At 35.6% G+C, this 16,456-nt stretch overlaps 1 protein-coding gene across 4 annotated transcripts in view; it reads right to left on the reverse strand.

Moving 5' to 3' along the window:
• Positions 1 to 16,456, reverse strand: part of AEBP2 (AE binding protein 2) — a 68,373-nt gene that overhangs the window by 45,656 nt on the left and 6,261 nt on the right. For all 4 annotated transcript variants that reach the window (XM_072653602.1, XM_072653601.1, XM_072653603.1 and 1 more), the window contains exon 2: positions 6,693 to 6,900. In XM_072653602.1, the coding sequence (XP_072509703.1) occupies positions 6,693 to 6,900 (208 nt within the window). The remainder of the gene's footprint in view (positions 1 to 6,692; positions 6,901 to 16,456) is intronic.

A 16,456-nucleotide genomic window follows, 5' to 3' on the forward strand; every position in this document is an offset into this window, starting at 1 on the left:
AAAAAGAGTGAATATGGCACAATGGTCCACAAATATAAAATTGCTTACTATATGCCAGGCACTGTGATAAGCACTGGAAATACAAAGAAAGTTTTAAAAAGAAAAGCAGTACCTGCCCTCAAAGGTACATTCTAAAGGGGAAGAACAGGTAAATAACTAGGTAGAGAAAAGATTGTATATATCTTTTGGTAAATGGAGTAAATGGAAATTCAAAGGAAAAATACTAGCAGCTGCAAGAAAACGTTCAGTCAGAAGGTAAGATTTGAGTTGTCTTGAAGGAAACCAGGGGAAGGAAGAGGGGAGGTGATGGGCAAAAAGCACTTCAGAGGCATGGGAAACAACCAGTGAAAAGGCCCCAAAACAGGAAATGAAAGGAACAGTCTGCTACAGTAGCTGGATTATAGCATACATGAACAATGAACTGTAATAAGACAAGAAAGGTAGGAATGGGCCAGATTGTGAAGAGCTTTAATTGCTAGGGAGCACTTTGCTGTATCTGCCACTGGAGATTTTAATAGAAACTCACTGGTAGTTAAGTAACAAGGTGACACTGGCAGGTGCATGGAGAATGGTTTGGAGTAGAGACTTGAAGGGACATTCAGTTAAAAGGCTACAAAGAGTACAAGCAAAAAATAAGGGCCTAAATTAGAGTGCTAACCACATAAGTAGAGAAGGGAACAGACGGGAGATGCTGTCAAACACAACCAACTTTGACAAAGGACTGAATGTGTGGGGTGAAGGAAAGAGGAGTTGAAGGTGACACCTTGACTGGGGTGATGATGCTATAAAGATGAAAAAATATGATAAAGTTTTGGGAAAGAAAAGATAGGATGCTTTAAGACATGCAGGATGCTTGAAGACATGCCAGGTTTAAGACACCTATACGGGGCATCTAGTTCAAAGAAGCTCTATAAATCTGAAAGTCTTTACTCTAGCACATACAAGACTGGTGACCACATGCAAGTCATAACTTCTCATCGTTCCCAGGAAATTCTAAAAGGATAGTTACCAAGGATATGAAAAGTTAAGATTTGCCCATAATTCTACAGCTATTTAGAATTTTCATATCTAGAAAAAATAAACTTAATCCTGACAGCCTGATTTTATGAATGCAGAGATGACAAGCTAATGACATATTGCATAAATCCAATAACAGAACGAGGCAGTGACATTGAAAAGAACACTATTTGGAATCAGAGACCCCAGGTAAAGTCCTAGCTTTGACATTCTACTAGCTAAATGACGTTAAGGTAATCCACTTAAATCTCTGTATATTTGTATTTGTAAAAGGATATTAATTGCACACTCACAAGGACACTGGGAGGAAAGTGCTTTGTAAACTGCTAAGGAGTATATAAATATGGGTAATTATACGTAAGATTTTGGAAAAAGTTAAGGGAGAAATAATAAATCAAATAATGAGGAAATACTCAAGCATCATATTCATGTGACAAGAAAAATCCTTCTAAGGAATACTGAAACAAAAATTTTAGTTCTTTAAAGAATGTTTTGTACCAGAGTCTCTTCAGATTTATAGTGCTCTAGACTATACTATCTAGAAAGTTGCTATTTCAAAATGTAAGGGCAAGCTTAGCACTCTCTTGAGAATTCCAGAAAACCTTACTTTTTTTTTCTTTAAGCACAGGCTTGTTCCTTAGTAGTACCTTACCTTCAAGGATCTTCTCCAGAATGCCCAAGATGAAGAAGGCTGGTACAAAACTGGGAACCAAGGGCAGTCTTATTCTCCTTCACTTTGGTCAATTTCCTTGAACAAATGTACCAGTGTATTTATTTGAAAGTGTGCATAATTTATATGGGCCTGTGTGACAGTACAAAAAGATGCACCCCTCTTTCATTCAAACACTGCACACTGCAAGTATGTATATGCCATTTCTATGCAGGATTATTTTTAATATAACCAGTGCACAAAAATTTAATCCAACCTAACAGAATCTAACTGTGTATCAGAAAATTGCCCTAAAATTTATCGACCAATAAATAACGTTAATGAAATGAACTACTTCAGAACAATTTAAACATGTGAAAAAAAATAATGCACTATTGCAGAAATTTCCTGACTACACAGCTAGATATCCATCATGTTGTATTAACATGCACTTTTTACAGTAAAATTATGCAAAAATATATTAGGAAAATAAAATTCCACCTAAAGGGTTGAACTAAACTCTCTTTGTTCTAAAAATTGTCTGATGGAAATAATAACAGCCTATTCCTCTGCAAGATATAAGTGAGAAAATTATCAATTTTAAAGAATTCTCATTTTTAGCTCAAATGAATTCTTTTAATATATGTAAAGAAAGTACAACTTTAATAGTACATTCCACACTATTACATGGAACACATCATGAATCATGGGACAATTTCCTGCTTTGATAATAACCCAGTTACAAATGTGAAATTTGTTGAATCCTAACCACACAAAATTATTTCTTACAAAAGATATTTTTAAAATTGTGGAAGTATAACCTAAGACATTAAAGGCTACTTCCTCAAAATGATTATACATCCAAACCCATGATGACTATTTTCTCAAAGATTTAAAAGAGGTAGAATTCCTATCTCAACAATGGGGTGATTGGTCTGCTTCAAGTCTTCAGACACCATCCTACAAAAAAGAAAAATAAGAAACCAACCAAGGAAGAGAGTCTACAAAAGAATAAGTGAGAAAAGCTTAAGACAAATTACCAAAAGAAGGAACCATACAGATAACTTTTAATAATCAAGTTCCAAAAGAATGAGTAAAGGAGTAAAGTTTCTTCAAAAGAGTGAAAACCTAGTTGTATAGCATAATCAACTCAGGAATATGTAAGTGGACAGACAGAAGGTACTTCAAAATCAGTCAAAACTTTTGTTAGTGTCTGAAACAAGTCATGCACAGAGGTATGGACCCAAGAATTCAATTCTTTTATAATTAGCTTTGGTTTTATATATTCAGAGTGCAGATTATATATGCACTCTGAATCAATAAATTATTTCTGGTACAAGAGTTGATGAATTAAATAAAGTTCATTTCTAATGAGATTATCTCTACCACCACCACCCCCAAACTAGAAGTTGTCAGTCGAGGTTAATTAATTACAGGATATTCTGATAGAACTCTTCTACATCCAAACAGTGGTAAATGATACTACAAACATGAAAGTAAAAGGCTTGACTGGAAGAAATTTATGACCTGATATAGACCGATGCAAACTATACACATCTTACTGCAAAAGGAAAGAAAAAGGAAAAACTAAATTCTGTGTGTGCATGGTTAAGTTGAAAAAAGCGCACTGCATCCCTTATTTGCAGGAGCAAGGTTATTATAATTATGGAAAACTACATATACTATCAGATTTTGTTGGCTAGTATCAACTAATTATTATACAGTGAATCTGGCACCTTTTTAAAGGAGAACAGAGAAGGAAGACCGTATTTCAGAAAAGATGATATAAAAGCAAAGGAATAAAAACTGTTCCTGTGAAATTTTGCAATCACTTATGATTTTGGGGAGAGGTTGTACCTTGCATTTACACTGCTGTAGAGTCATCACTGTGCTTACTGTTTTCTTGGGTCTTCAATTTCATTTTGCATCATTACAGATTTTTCCCATACTTGTCTGTACTCATCATATGTATCATTTCTAACAAAACATATTCATGTATCACAATTTACTTAGCTATTTCCTAACTGATGGACTTCTACTCTGCTTCTGATCCTTCACTTTCACAAAAAGAAATGCTACAAAATATTCTGCTATACAAAGGGATACACACACCCCCACACACCCCCACACACAATTCTTATCTGTGACTTTCTTGGAGTATAAACTTTTGTACAGGAGTGAAAACTCTGGGTCAAAGCACAAAAATTAAACTTATTTGCATAAAAACAAGAGTGCATGTTACGAAATATAAACCATCATGACTCCAAAGAAATTATTCCACAGCTTTGTAGGCAGAGGTCAATGGGTACTGGGTATTGGTAAATTGCACAGGTTCAGATTTTTCTCAATAAATGATGAGCTTTGTTAATTTTTTTCCTTTTTCTTTAAAAAAATCTGTTATATTGGTAAGACTTTCCTACTGGGAGAAAGGATGGTGGGAAAAATTTGGTAGTGATAATTTTATAAGATATTAAAAAAAATTAAGAGAACTTCAGAGTAAAAAATGAAAGAGGTCTTTAATGAAAAAAGGACAGGTAGCTGGCATAGTGGAGAGAGCACTAGGCCTGGAACCAGAAAAACCTAAGTTCAAATCCAGCCTCAAACGCTAGCTGTGTGACCCTGAGCATCTCAGTTTCCTCATCTACAAAATGGGGAAAGTAACAGCATCTACCTCCCAGGGCTGTTGTGGAAATTAAATAATACAATATTTGTAAGGAGTGCTTAGCACAGTTATATAAATGCCAGAATATGGGAATACATTGGGATACAATAATTTGTTACTGAATTCTAGTGTAAGATAAGTATGCCACCAAGTAGAATCAGGGATCTTTCATTTTTAAGATATTTATTTGGCTTTCTTCATTTATTCCAGCCCACAAGGGTATATCTGGTATTACTGAAACAAGAGCCTAGCATTAAGACCCTGTTGTCAGATTTGTTATCTTCTAACACTGGATTCTCGGCACTAGTCAGCAAGCATACTCAAACTATAAAGCTCAGACTGAATTACAATATGTCTAGGCAATGAGGTTGGTTTTTGCCATTATTATGTGCCATAGATTCATTATTTTATATATATATATATTTCTAGAAATAGACATTTACAATTTTGAATCCAATTAAAACCTAATAATGTCTTAGAAGTTCCAGGCAGGGTCTTTCATCTCTTTTGTATCCTCAAAATACTGGACAGGGCCTGGAACACATGAAGTACTTAAATATTTAATGACTGACTCAATCAACACATTTGAAGTCATGTCTTACAGATTCAAGAATAAAAATTCAAAGTCAAAAATCAAGTTTTGGTCTTCTAAAGACACACATACAGAATATAAATTAAAGCAGTCTCGGAAGTAATGACTTTGCAACATGCGAAACATGGCACAGCAAGCCATCCTCATCTAAGATAGCACTACTGCATCTCAACAGAACTAGGAGGCAGATAAAGAATAGATTGATAAATTATTTGTATTTAAAAACTTGCATTAATTTCCAGAAAATGTGGCCAAAGTGGAAATTATATACAAAAATTTAGCCTGTTTTCAAAAAGTTAATTTCTTTATCCACAACATTCTTCTAAGTTTAAACTTCTTTATACTCAATATCTAAGTTATTTATACTCAGCATTCTAACACAACTATTGACAGGAGTATTGCTATCCTCAACTCTTACCTCTCCTCCCACACTCTGATTCAGATCAAAAAATGATTTAAATAAAAGTAGACCTACATCTGGAGTAAGGTCTAAGGAAACCTTGAACAATTCTGATTTTAGCTCCAAGTAAGAGTTACTATTTAGTATAAATGACTAATATAACCACTGCTAGTAACAGGAATTCCCTACATGTAGGATTGTTTTCAACTCGAAACACATGATTACAATTTTTATGTTGAACTTTTTAATTTTCACGTGGTGATGTCTTTCTTTATACAGAAACCTTTTTATTTTGAAACTTAAAACAGCAAAAAAAATCCAACCACCTTCTGCTACTAAAAGTACCATGCAAATGGACAAAGATAACCAAAAGTGAGTTGACATCAAAGGGACTTTAAGGAAATCAGGCATACTGAACTGTGAATAGGAACAACCATTCTGGATATTAGTGTAGAATTATTCAATAAAAGCAACTAAATTATTCATACCCTTTGACCCAACAATACTCTTCCCAGAAACATAAAACAGGAAAGTCAAAGACAATGTCCTGACAGATAGCATTTGTTGTAGTAGCAGATAAATGGAGTCAAATGGATGATCATTTGCAAAATGACTTAAAAACTATATGAAGATAGTGATTATTTGTGTGCAGTAAAGAATTCTCTATGAACTGAGCAAAAAATATAGATATATAATATTTATATATATTTATATATATATAAAACTTGTTTTATATATATATAAAATATATAAGATCAATATATATAATGATTGCAACAATATAGAGATCAAAGAGTCAATCTCTGAGTATCTGAAAAACTAAAGGATGATTCCAAGAACAGAGAGCAAGAGATTTACCAGGAGGAAATACATATGGCCTGATGTGATCATTGCGGTGGATGTTCTAGTTTGATCGCTACTCTTTGTCACAGGAGGGTGTGTTCAGGAATCAAGAGTTTTAAACATCAATAAATTATATTTTAAATCTAAATAAGCTTAAAAAAGAGCAAAATTTAAATGGTAGAATCTTGAAAAAGATAAAATGTTACTAGAGCAGGCAATACCAACAAAATTTGTTGTACTCTATTGTACTTGGAATAGTGGTAAGGGAATTTTTCCTTCTTGCTTTTAAACCTATTTTGATGAAGAAACGGAGAAGATACTAGTCACATCACAACTAAGTAAACTGATGCTCATATAATACAAATGCATTTCCACTTGAAAAAAGACAAAATAAATTAGGAACAAAAAAAAATTTGTAAAATATAACCACAAAGTAATTCAGAAAGAAAAAACTAGGTAGCAATTCCAAATTATAAAATTCAACATGGATGGAGAGGATGTGAAAGAAGAAAAAAGGAATAAAACCAACCCCTCCTCGCTGACCATCTACATGAATGGAACGAATATGATCTGCCAGATCTGGACTAGAATTGAAGCAAGTCTGGCACTGGTCCCAACAACAGTTATACGCAATGTTTTTGCTTGAAGAAGTAGTGCTTCCTTGTCCATTCATCATTGCAGGAGTTGAACGCCCGCTGGAAATTGTGCTGTCTACATCCATTATAGTACTGCTTATGCTGTAAAAAGAAAAAAAAATTTTAGAAATACAAAAATGCGGCAGATAATTAACCAATATTACAACTTGAATTGCTATATCCTAACTATGACATTCTATAGGAATCAAAACTACAATGCACTAAAACAATGAGGATTAAAGGCAAAACAGAGACAACAGTCCCTGCCCTGGAGTTTATAATCTAATGAGAGAAACAATAAATATATTCAAGTAAGCTATATACAGAATAAATAGTAAACAATTAAAGAGAGGGGAGGCACTAGAATTAGAAAGTGTTGGGAAAGGCATTCTGTGGTGCATGGGGTTTTAAATTGGGACTGTTAGGGAAAGCAGTAGGAAATGAGGAGAACATTCCAGGCATGGATACCCAGAGAAAATATTCAAAAAGCCGAAGGATGGAGTGTCTTATTTGTGGAACATGGGAGACTGTATCAAAGCATGTGGCAGATACAAAAAAAAAGAATTTTTTTATTTGATCAAGGAGGCAGGGAGCCAGTCACAGGACACGATAAAAGGAAAATCATCTTGAGAAGCTGAATAAAAGACTGATTAGGGTAGGGGAAGACTTATGGCAAGCAGAACCAACAGCAAACTATTAATAGCTAGGCATAAGGTGATGAGGGCCTGCACCAGAGTAGTGTCAGTGTCAGGAGAGAAAGAGATGTATTTGAGAGATGTTGCAAAAAGCTTGGATATGGAAGGTGAGAGTTTTCAAGCCTAAGGTCCTGGGAAGAGGCTGCTATCTTACAGAGTAAGTAAGAAAGGTAGGCTAGATGAAGGAACTGTTTAGGGATAAAGAGTTACATTTTGGGCACACTGAGTTTAAAATAGTTGTCTGAAAGACAGCTGGGGGATACTAGAAATAGAGATCAGCACAAAAGTAGAAGCAGATCTTGAGAACCATCAGCATTAGCACAGAAACAGTAATTAAATCCATGGGAGCTAATAAGATCACCAAATGAAGTGTTATAGTTGGAAAAATGAGTAAGTCCCAAAACAGAATCTTGAGAGACACCTACAATTAGACAGCATGATTTGTAAGATAATCCAGTAAAGGAGACCAAAAAAAAGCACTGGTTATATAGGAAAGATTACCAGAAAAGATAAGTACACTTAAAAACCTAGAGAGAAGAGAGCATCAAGGATGAGAGGGGGTTCAACACTGTCAAAGACTGAAGAGGTCAAAAAGAACAAGGACTGAGAAAAAGGCCATTAGATTTGGCAACTAAGACATCATTAATATTTTGGAGAGAGGAATATGGTTAGAAGCCCGTTTTTATAGCACCTCTCTTTGGGGTGGCCAAGAACTGGAAATCAAGGGGATGCCCATCAATTGGGGAATGGCTGAATAAGCTGTGGCATATGAATGTAATAGAATACTGTATTGTACTATGAGAAACGATGAACAGGAAGACGACTTCAGAAGTCTGGATAGACTTATATGAACTGATTCTCAGTGAAAGGAGCAGAACCAGGACAACTTTGTACATGGCAACAACCACAGTGTGCAATTTTTCTGGTAGACTTAGTACAGTACTTCATTGAAATGCACGGACTTAAAAAATTTCCAATAGATGAGGCAAAACACCTTCCACATCCAGAGAAAGAACTATGGAACTGGATCACAGACAGAAACAGATCATTTTCTTTCATATTATGTTGTGTCTTGTTTTGTTTTATAGTTTCCCCATTCATTTTAATTCTTTTTGCAACATGCATTTAATAGGAATGTCCATGCAGAACCTATACAAGATTGCACGTTGTCTCAGGGAGGGGAATGGAGAAGGAGAGGGGAATAAGGGGGAGGGACCGGAAAAAAATCTAAGATATATGGAAGTGATTGTCAAACACTAAAAATAAAATAGTTCAATTTTTTAAAAAAAGCCAGATTATGAGGGGTTGGTTAAGAGTAAGACAAAAGTGTGGCAACATACTGAAGATGGAGTTTAGCCATAAAGTGCAGAAGAGATACAGGATGACAAGGATCAAATGAGAGGTTTTTCAGGATAGGGAAGACATGTAGGCAGTACAGAAAGAGACAGCAGAAAGGGATAAATTTAAAGTGAAAGAGTAAGGATGACAAGAAGGGGCAATCTAATCTATTGGAGCAGACAGGATGAAATGGGGTTATATGAAAAAAGCAGAGGGGTAGTCTTGGTAAGGAGAAAAAAAAGTGGCAGAAGGCAACTGAGTGATAGATAAGGAGAGAAGAGCAGGAGTTTCTCTCATCTGAGAGGGTGAAAGGGGAGTCATGGATAGTTTAAGAAGGAATGAAAAGGTTTCAGAAGAGTCACCTAAGGAGAGTGGGATAGGGATTTCTTAGGCAGGTATAAATAGATTGATTGCCTAACAACAGTGAGGGCCCAGATGAGGTTGTATAACAGATTTGTAATGGACCAGTCAAAATAGTTACATGATTTTTCTCTCCCTTTTTCATCAGATGTATAGGAGAGAAGGTGGCAAATAGTGGAAGTGATCTAAAGCTGAGGCACTTGCGCTGGCACAGATAGAAGTCATTGCTTTGGGGTAGATGGTAGATACCCCAGCCAAACACCTGGCTGCTTTCCCTTATGAGACATACTGTGCCCAAAATGATAACTTTTAGTTAGTTATGCTTCTAGTTGAAGCCAATGCTTCCATATTATATGCAGATTTTAACTGGATATTTTTCACCAGCTTTGAGTCCTCTGGAACTTCCTCATAGTACTCTTTAATTATATTTTAATTATACCTATGTCTAGATTGTGTGGTAGTATAAAAAAAAAAGGTGAACTGGATAATCAGGAGACTTTTATAAAACCTCTATAGGCACCAGTTTTTTCCATCTATAAAATGAGCATACAGAACTAGATCAAAATGATGTAGTATGTATGAATTTATGCCTCCCTGCTTAACCGTTGTCTACTAAAATAAATGCTACATTGGTATCATAAGAAATAAGCAAAATATAACCTTCCCTAAGGGAGCTTTTCCTGCTATGTGCACCAGACAAAAAAATCAAAGAAAAAAATGTAAACAATCACTGCTCTCGGAGAGCTTACATTCTACTAGGAGGCAAACTGATTCTAGCTGAACACAGGCAATTAAATACAAATTATTTAAAAAGTAACTTGGGGGCAAAGAGAAACTACCAACTAGAAGAGGGTTAGTGAAGCTGCAGTGGAGTTTCTGCCACCATAGCCTCATCTAGCGCAGTAATAGCCCATGTTATCAATGTTAAGCAAGGGTGTACACCTATCTCAGGAAGGGAAGCCTCTTTCAGGCTTCCACCGTAATGTAGAACTATGTAGAAGAGTATGTTGGATTCCTTCTCAAGTGAAAGTTAACCATTCTTTACTACTAGTTTCAGCCACAGAAATAAAGGTACTGACAAGGTTAGGAGACCCACACTAACTACTCCAGCAGGGGTGGGGAACCTGTAGGCCACATGTAGCTTTCTAAGTCCTTGAAGTTTTACAGAACAAATTCTTATACTGAAGGGATTTCGATTCAGTCAAAGGGCCATACTTCAGGGCCTTGAGGCCACAGGTTCCCCACCCCCTAAGCTAAAAGAATAAGGTCTGGTATAGAAGATGACACTGAGTTGAGATTCTAAGAGTCAAAGATAAGAAAAAGAGTATCTAGGCCTTGGGAAAGAAGACAATCAATCAGCCTGAATGAAGGTAACGTGGTGCAATGTTACATACTGGGGAACAGCAAGTAAGCTGTCTGGATGGAAGAGAGGGAAAAAGGAAAGACTATATAACCATCCTAAGAATATAAAGGACTAGAAAGGTGAAAACAAAGAGCTTGTAGCAGAGTCAATAGGAAGCCACCCAACCTTCTGATCAAAGGAATGACATGGAGACCTGAATTTCAGGAATAAAAATTTGGAATACTGTGAAAGATAAATGGGAGAAAGGGGAATTAGAGACAGGGAGAATAATTAGGATATTATAATAGTCCAAACAAGAAGTGAGTGGTTATGGTATGATTAATTGAGAAAAAGGATGGATGTCAGAGATATTGCTGAGTTAGACCTGACAAGAATTGGCAACTGTTTAGATAAGAGATGAGAATTAAGAGACTGACTCCAAATTTATAAACATGAGCGACTTGAGGAATGGTGGTGTCATTCCTGACAAAATAAAGTTAGGAGGAAAAGTTGGTTTAAGGAAATAAGACCTGTTCTAAATATGTTTAATTTGAGATATGTAGGAGATGACAGAGAGAAAGTGGATCCAAAATACAGTTCAGGGTAAAAAGGGTAGAAGCAAATCATTTTTTGTGATAGCAAAGAACTGACAAAGTAGAGACAGATGTTCATTGATTAGGGAATGGCTAAACAAACTGTGGTACACACAAATATAATGGAGTATTACCATGCTGTAAGAAGTTATATACATATGTGAATACAAAGCAAGGAAAGATGTCCATGAATAGTGAAATAAGTAGAACCAAAAAAATACACAATGGCAACAATGTAAGGGGAAAGAATGATTCACAAATAATTAAAAGTAAAACAAAAATATAGATCAAGCATGACTTGAATGAACATTAACATTCCCAATCCACCCTTTTGTGGAAGGTCTTTGTTATGTTACTAGATTTTTTCAATGTCTTGAACAGACGTGCTTTTTTTCCTCTAATCTTTGTCTTTAAATTTTAAAAATAAAAAATACTGGAAATGATGTGAAAAAACAGGAGCAATCAGTTTTTTTAAAGACTCTTTGTCATATATAGCATCATTAATTCAAACAGAACGGGGTTGAGGTTAAATATACCATCATGACAACCTGTGGTATACTGAAAATATTGTACTAGATATTACAAAGGAAAATAAAGAGGTAGGGAAACTCAAACTATTATAAAGCAGATCAAAACCATCTAGTAAAAGTTACTATGGAACTCAATACCCAATGTTCAACAAGCCAGAAAACATGATTTACTTAGTAAAAAGAACTCCTTTTTTCATTTAAAAAGAAAAATATGCTTGTAAAACTGGAAAGAGATCTGGCAGAAATTAGGCTTAAGACCAACCAACACCTTACACAACCACCTAAGAATGTTCCAAATCAATAATTTTTAAAAAATCTGAGGTTTAACCTCACATCCTGCAAACTGACAAAGATTACTAAAAAAACAAAAGACTGACCATGGTGGAGGTGGTGCAGGAGGATAGGAATGCTAGTGTATTGTTGGTATATTGTAGGTAAAGTGGGAACAACTCATTTTGGAAAGCAATTTAGAATTTTGCAAATAAAGTGACTAAAATATCTTTTAACCTACCAGGCTTTCATTGATAAGCATTCCCCATAAATACTAAGTATTTATAACTAACTCTTGTGATGGCAAAGTATCAGAAACAAAGTAGGTGCCCATCAACTGAGGAATAGCTAAGGACAACATAGTACATGAATGTAATCACTATGCTAGAAGAATGGAATGTGAATATAGATTATGAAAACCTGCAGTGAGGCAGAATAAAGCAGGCAAAGCCAAGAAAACAACACAATGACTACAACAGTAAATGGAAACAAAAATAATGAAGTGTTTTACAAAATTGCAAGGAATAAGTATGCCTTCAAAGAGATGAGATACCTCCACACTCCACCCACCTTTGCAAAAATGAGAGGCCCAGTGTAGCCACACATATCTTTAGACTTTCAGTTTTACTGATCACTACTTAAAAAATTGTTATATTGGATGGATCTCTGGACAAAGTCGTTACATCAATAAAAACTTATTAAACGTAAAAAACTAAAATTTATAAAAAAAATCAGCAAAAAAAGAAAGTAGGAGATAATCAATGAGATTTTAGTCCTTGCTCTATTTAGAAAGGCTAAATAGCCCTGTAATTTATGTTTTTATCTACTCTCATCCCTATGGATAGAGAATTTCCTATATGAAATCATGTGTTAACAAGTACAGATCAGCCAGTCAAACAATTAAGAGATGAGTAGCACTGTGCTAAGCACTGGGAATACAAAAAATGACAAAAGACAATCCCTGCCCTCAAAGAACTAACATTCTAATAATGGGGGAGAGATACATCATGCAAACAACCACGGACAAATATATACGTGCCTCCTCTGTGCCAGGCACTGTGCTAAGCACTTTACTCATTTGATCTTCACAACTCTACCAGGTAATTCAAGATAAGCATCTTTGGTGTGAAGGCTTGCTGAAACCTTTTCAGAGTTGCTCTTCCACCTTTTGTGTCCTGATTCACCCAACTCTCATCAGGTAGCTCCAAGAAGCTGTTAAGTACACAGCAGCCACATCCAGACAAACCTTCTTGGCAAACAGGCTAAACCAGGTTGAGGGTAATGGACAGGGTTCAAACCTGTCAATGCAGGATGTCTACCCCAACCATCACCCATGATGTCATCAACTCTCTTAAAAAAAATGAAGGGCAAATAATGTCAAGTAGGTGCTATTGTACCAATTTTGCAGTTGAGAAAATTTAAGCAGACAGAGGGGTTAAGTGACTCTGTCTAAGGTCAGAGTCACTTCTTCATTTTTTTCATGTTTCTTTAAATTTACATCGTTGCAATCATCATGCCTATTGTTTTCTTAGCTCTGTCTGTTTCATTCTGCATCACTACAGGTAGGTTTTTCCAAGCTTCTCTATATTCTTTTTGCCATTTCTTGCAATGTGGTATTATCACATTCACGTACCACTCATCTTTAGTCATTACCCAATTAATGGGCATTTACTTCTACTTCTTTAGCTATTATCTGAGCCTACTTTGAGCCCAAATGACTCCAGGCCCAGAACTGTATCCATTGCCATCTAGCTACCAGATACAGAATAAATTGGAGGTAATCTCAAAGACAAGGTTAACTAGCAGCAATGAGGTCTGAAAGACTTCTTGCATTAAGATCTGGAATGAAACTTGAAGCCAAGAGACAAGACAAGGACTGGGTAGCGAATCGAAGTTGTTAGAGACAGGCAGTGAAAAAACCAAAAGATGCAAAGTCTTTTTCTAGAATTAGCAAGGTAAAGTGGAAAGAGGCTAGGTTAGCACTTTTTATTCGGTCATAGAGGTAATAGAGAGCCACTGCAGTTTACTGAATTAAAGAGTGATATGGTCAGACCTGCATTTTAAGATCAACTTGATTGCTAAGTAGATGTCTTAAAGAGTGGTAGAGAGACTTGATGCAGAGTAATCAGATGGCTATGGCAATAATCTATATATAATTGTACTACACCAAGGGACTACACGAGGGGGATAGCAGTGCCAAAAGAAATGAGGTGCTAGAGGGTAGAGGACAATGTGGCAACTGAATAGACATGAGTAGGGTGAGAAGTTAAGGATGACACCTGGGTTGTAAGCCTGGAGGAAGGTAGTGCTGCGCTCCACCAAAAACAGGTAAGTTAAGGGAGGACAATGGGGAAAAGCATTCTTGGAGAAAGTAGGACATAAGTTGAAATGTGAAGATAGGATGAGATAGTTAGCAGAGCTCAACATAGTTGAAAGCTGAGAAAAAGAAACAGGATTATTTTCAGGTTCCAATAGTATTCATTAAGTTAGGAATCAAATATAATCCACAAAAGAGGCATCTTGCACCGTTATTCCCTGACCAAAGTTACATTCTGTTCTATATGAAGCTGTTTCTAATTTATATTTAAATTCCATCTCTGGCACCATGTTTTTGATCCATATTTGAAAGTTTTACATAAGAATGAGACACCTTTTGACCTGACCAATATAAGAATGTGTTTGCTTAAATATACATAAGAGTTTTTTCCTTTTGATGGAGGTTGATGGGAAAGTGAGAATAAATGAAATTGAAAAATTTCTGAAAAGTTTCTGCATGTATCCCCCTTTTTTTGTAACAAAGGATTAGATAAAATTGGCAGTATTTCATTGTATTACCAGGGCAGAATTATGAAAAATTAAAAAGCAATCTTCAAGGAGTATATTTACTCCTTGTGAAATGGTATGCCAGAATTCATCTATGAGAAACTACAGAGATGAAGGCAGTCATAACTTATTGGTATATTTCACTTACTTATTAGCAACTTTAAGAACTCAATTATATGTAATACTCTATAGTTTACAAAGTGTCCTATGAGGTAGGTACTACAGCAGCAACAAAGGCGATAGTTAGCATTTATGTAGCACTTCTTATCCTTAAAATAATTCTGGCAAGTTAATATTAACTGATAATCAATTTATTCATTCATTTAAAAATAAAGCAAATGCATATGTATCACATTCTACTATATTATTGTCTACTCCCTCCCCTACAATCCAGTTCAACAAATGGCAGAGGCTTGGGTTCTCAAAGGTTATGCTAATAAAGCAGCTCTGACAGGATTCAGATTAAGCCAAATTCCTGGGATAGACCTAGAAACAACTATTTTCCTGGCCCCAGGCATTCATGAAGCCTGGTCTATTAAAGGGTTCAGATCTGTACCCACGAATATACTACCCACATTAAACAAAATCACTTCGTCTTTCCCCATAAAAGACCATGAGCTCCTTGAAGTTGAAGATTCGCTCATTATAATCCTAGTGTCTTAAGCACGTAAAAAGTCCACAATATATATGGTGGCCTTGAATTACAAACTAAAGTTTAGATATTAGGTGACTAAGGCAAAAAGGGGCCTTAAGTGCCTACTTTGAAGCCAGGCATTGTTGCTAACCTCTTCTGTTCTTAAATGTAATGATTGTCAAAATGCACTAAAGTGCATAAATATCTACATACACGCACCTCTTTTAAAAAAAGCCAATACATTTGAATTATCAAAATTATGGTGAGGTACCTCACAAGTCTTTTACCATTGCTTCAACAGTTAAAATTTCCATTGATGGAGTCTCAACTGAATTATATTTTGCACTGCAAATATTCTTAACCATTTAACATTCAGGGAATCAGGATTTATATGTACAACAGATCTATTTATTCCAACTGGCATAATCATCTGCTACTACTCGCAGAAACAAGACCTCAAAAATGAAGTACTCAATGTAGATAAAACTTTAATATATTAACAAAAAAAGAGCTGAGTGGATTATTAACCTTTTATTTTACCTATATCATACTGCTAATCAGAGGTAAGACAGGGATTTAAGTCACTAACAATCATCTTTTTCCTTTGTTGTTGTTAGCAGACCTAAAGAGCTATATATAGTAGGATGGAAAGAATAATTTAAGCCCATTGGCTCAAGAAAAGTTTCAGTCAGGTCATGGTCATAAGAATAGGTCCAATAAATTTACAAAGTCAGCCACAGAATGAATCAGACTTTCTACCACCCTTCCTTTTCTCAATCTTTTGATCCCTCAACCAAAGAAGGTGCTTACTGATTTCTAAGGATAGATCTGAGATAAAAGAGAACACCTTGCTTCCTCACCAATTACAGCCCCTGGAAGCGCACACAATTTAGTGCCTAATCCCTACTCCCACCAAGATCTGAACTGATATTACAGGCAAGTCTAGTGGAAGTCTACAATAAAGACTTAAAATAAGGTCTCTCCCTTCTTTAAATACTTCATTAGCATTCCTAAATTATGTCTGGCATGGTCCCTGAATTACCACACACACACACACACACACACACACACAC

This window comes from Notamacropus eugenii, chromosome 3, assembly GCF_028372415.1.
Source record: "Notamacropus eugenii isolate mMacEug1 chromosome 3, mMacEug1.pri_v2, whole genome shotgun sequence".
NCBI lineage: Eukaryota > Metazoa > Chordata > Mammalia > Diprotodontia > Macropodidae > Notamacropus > Notamacropus eugenii.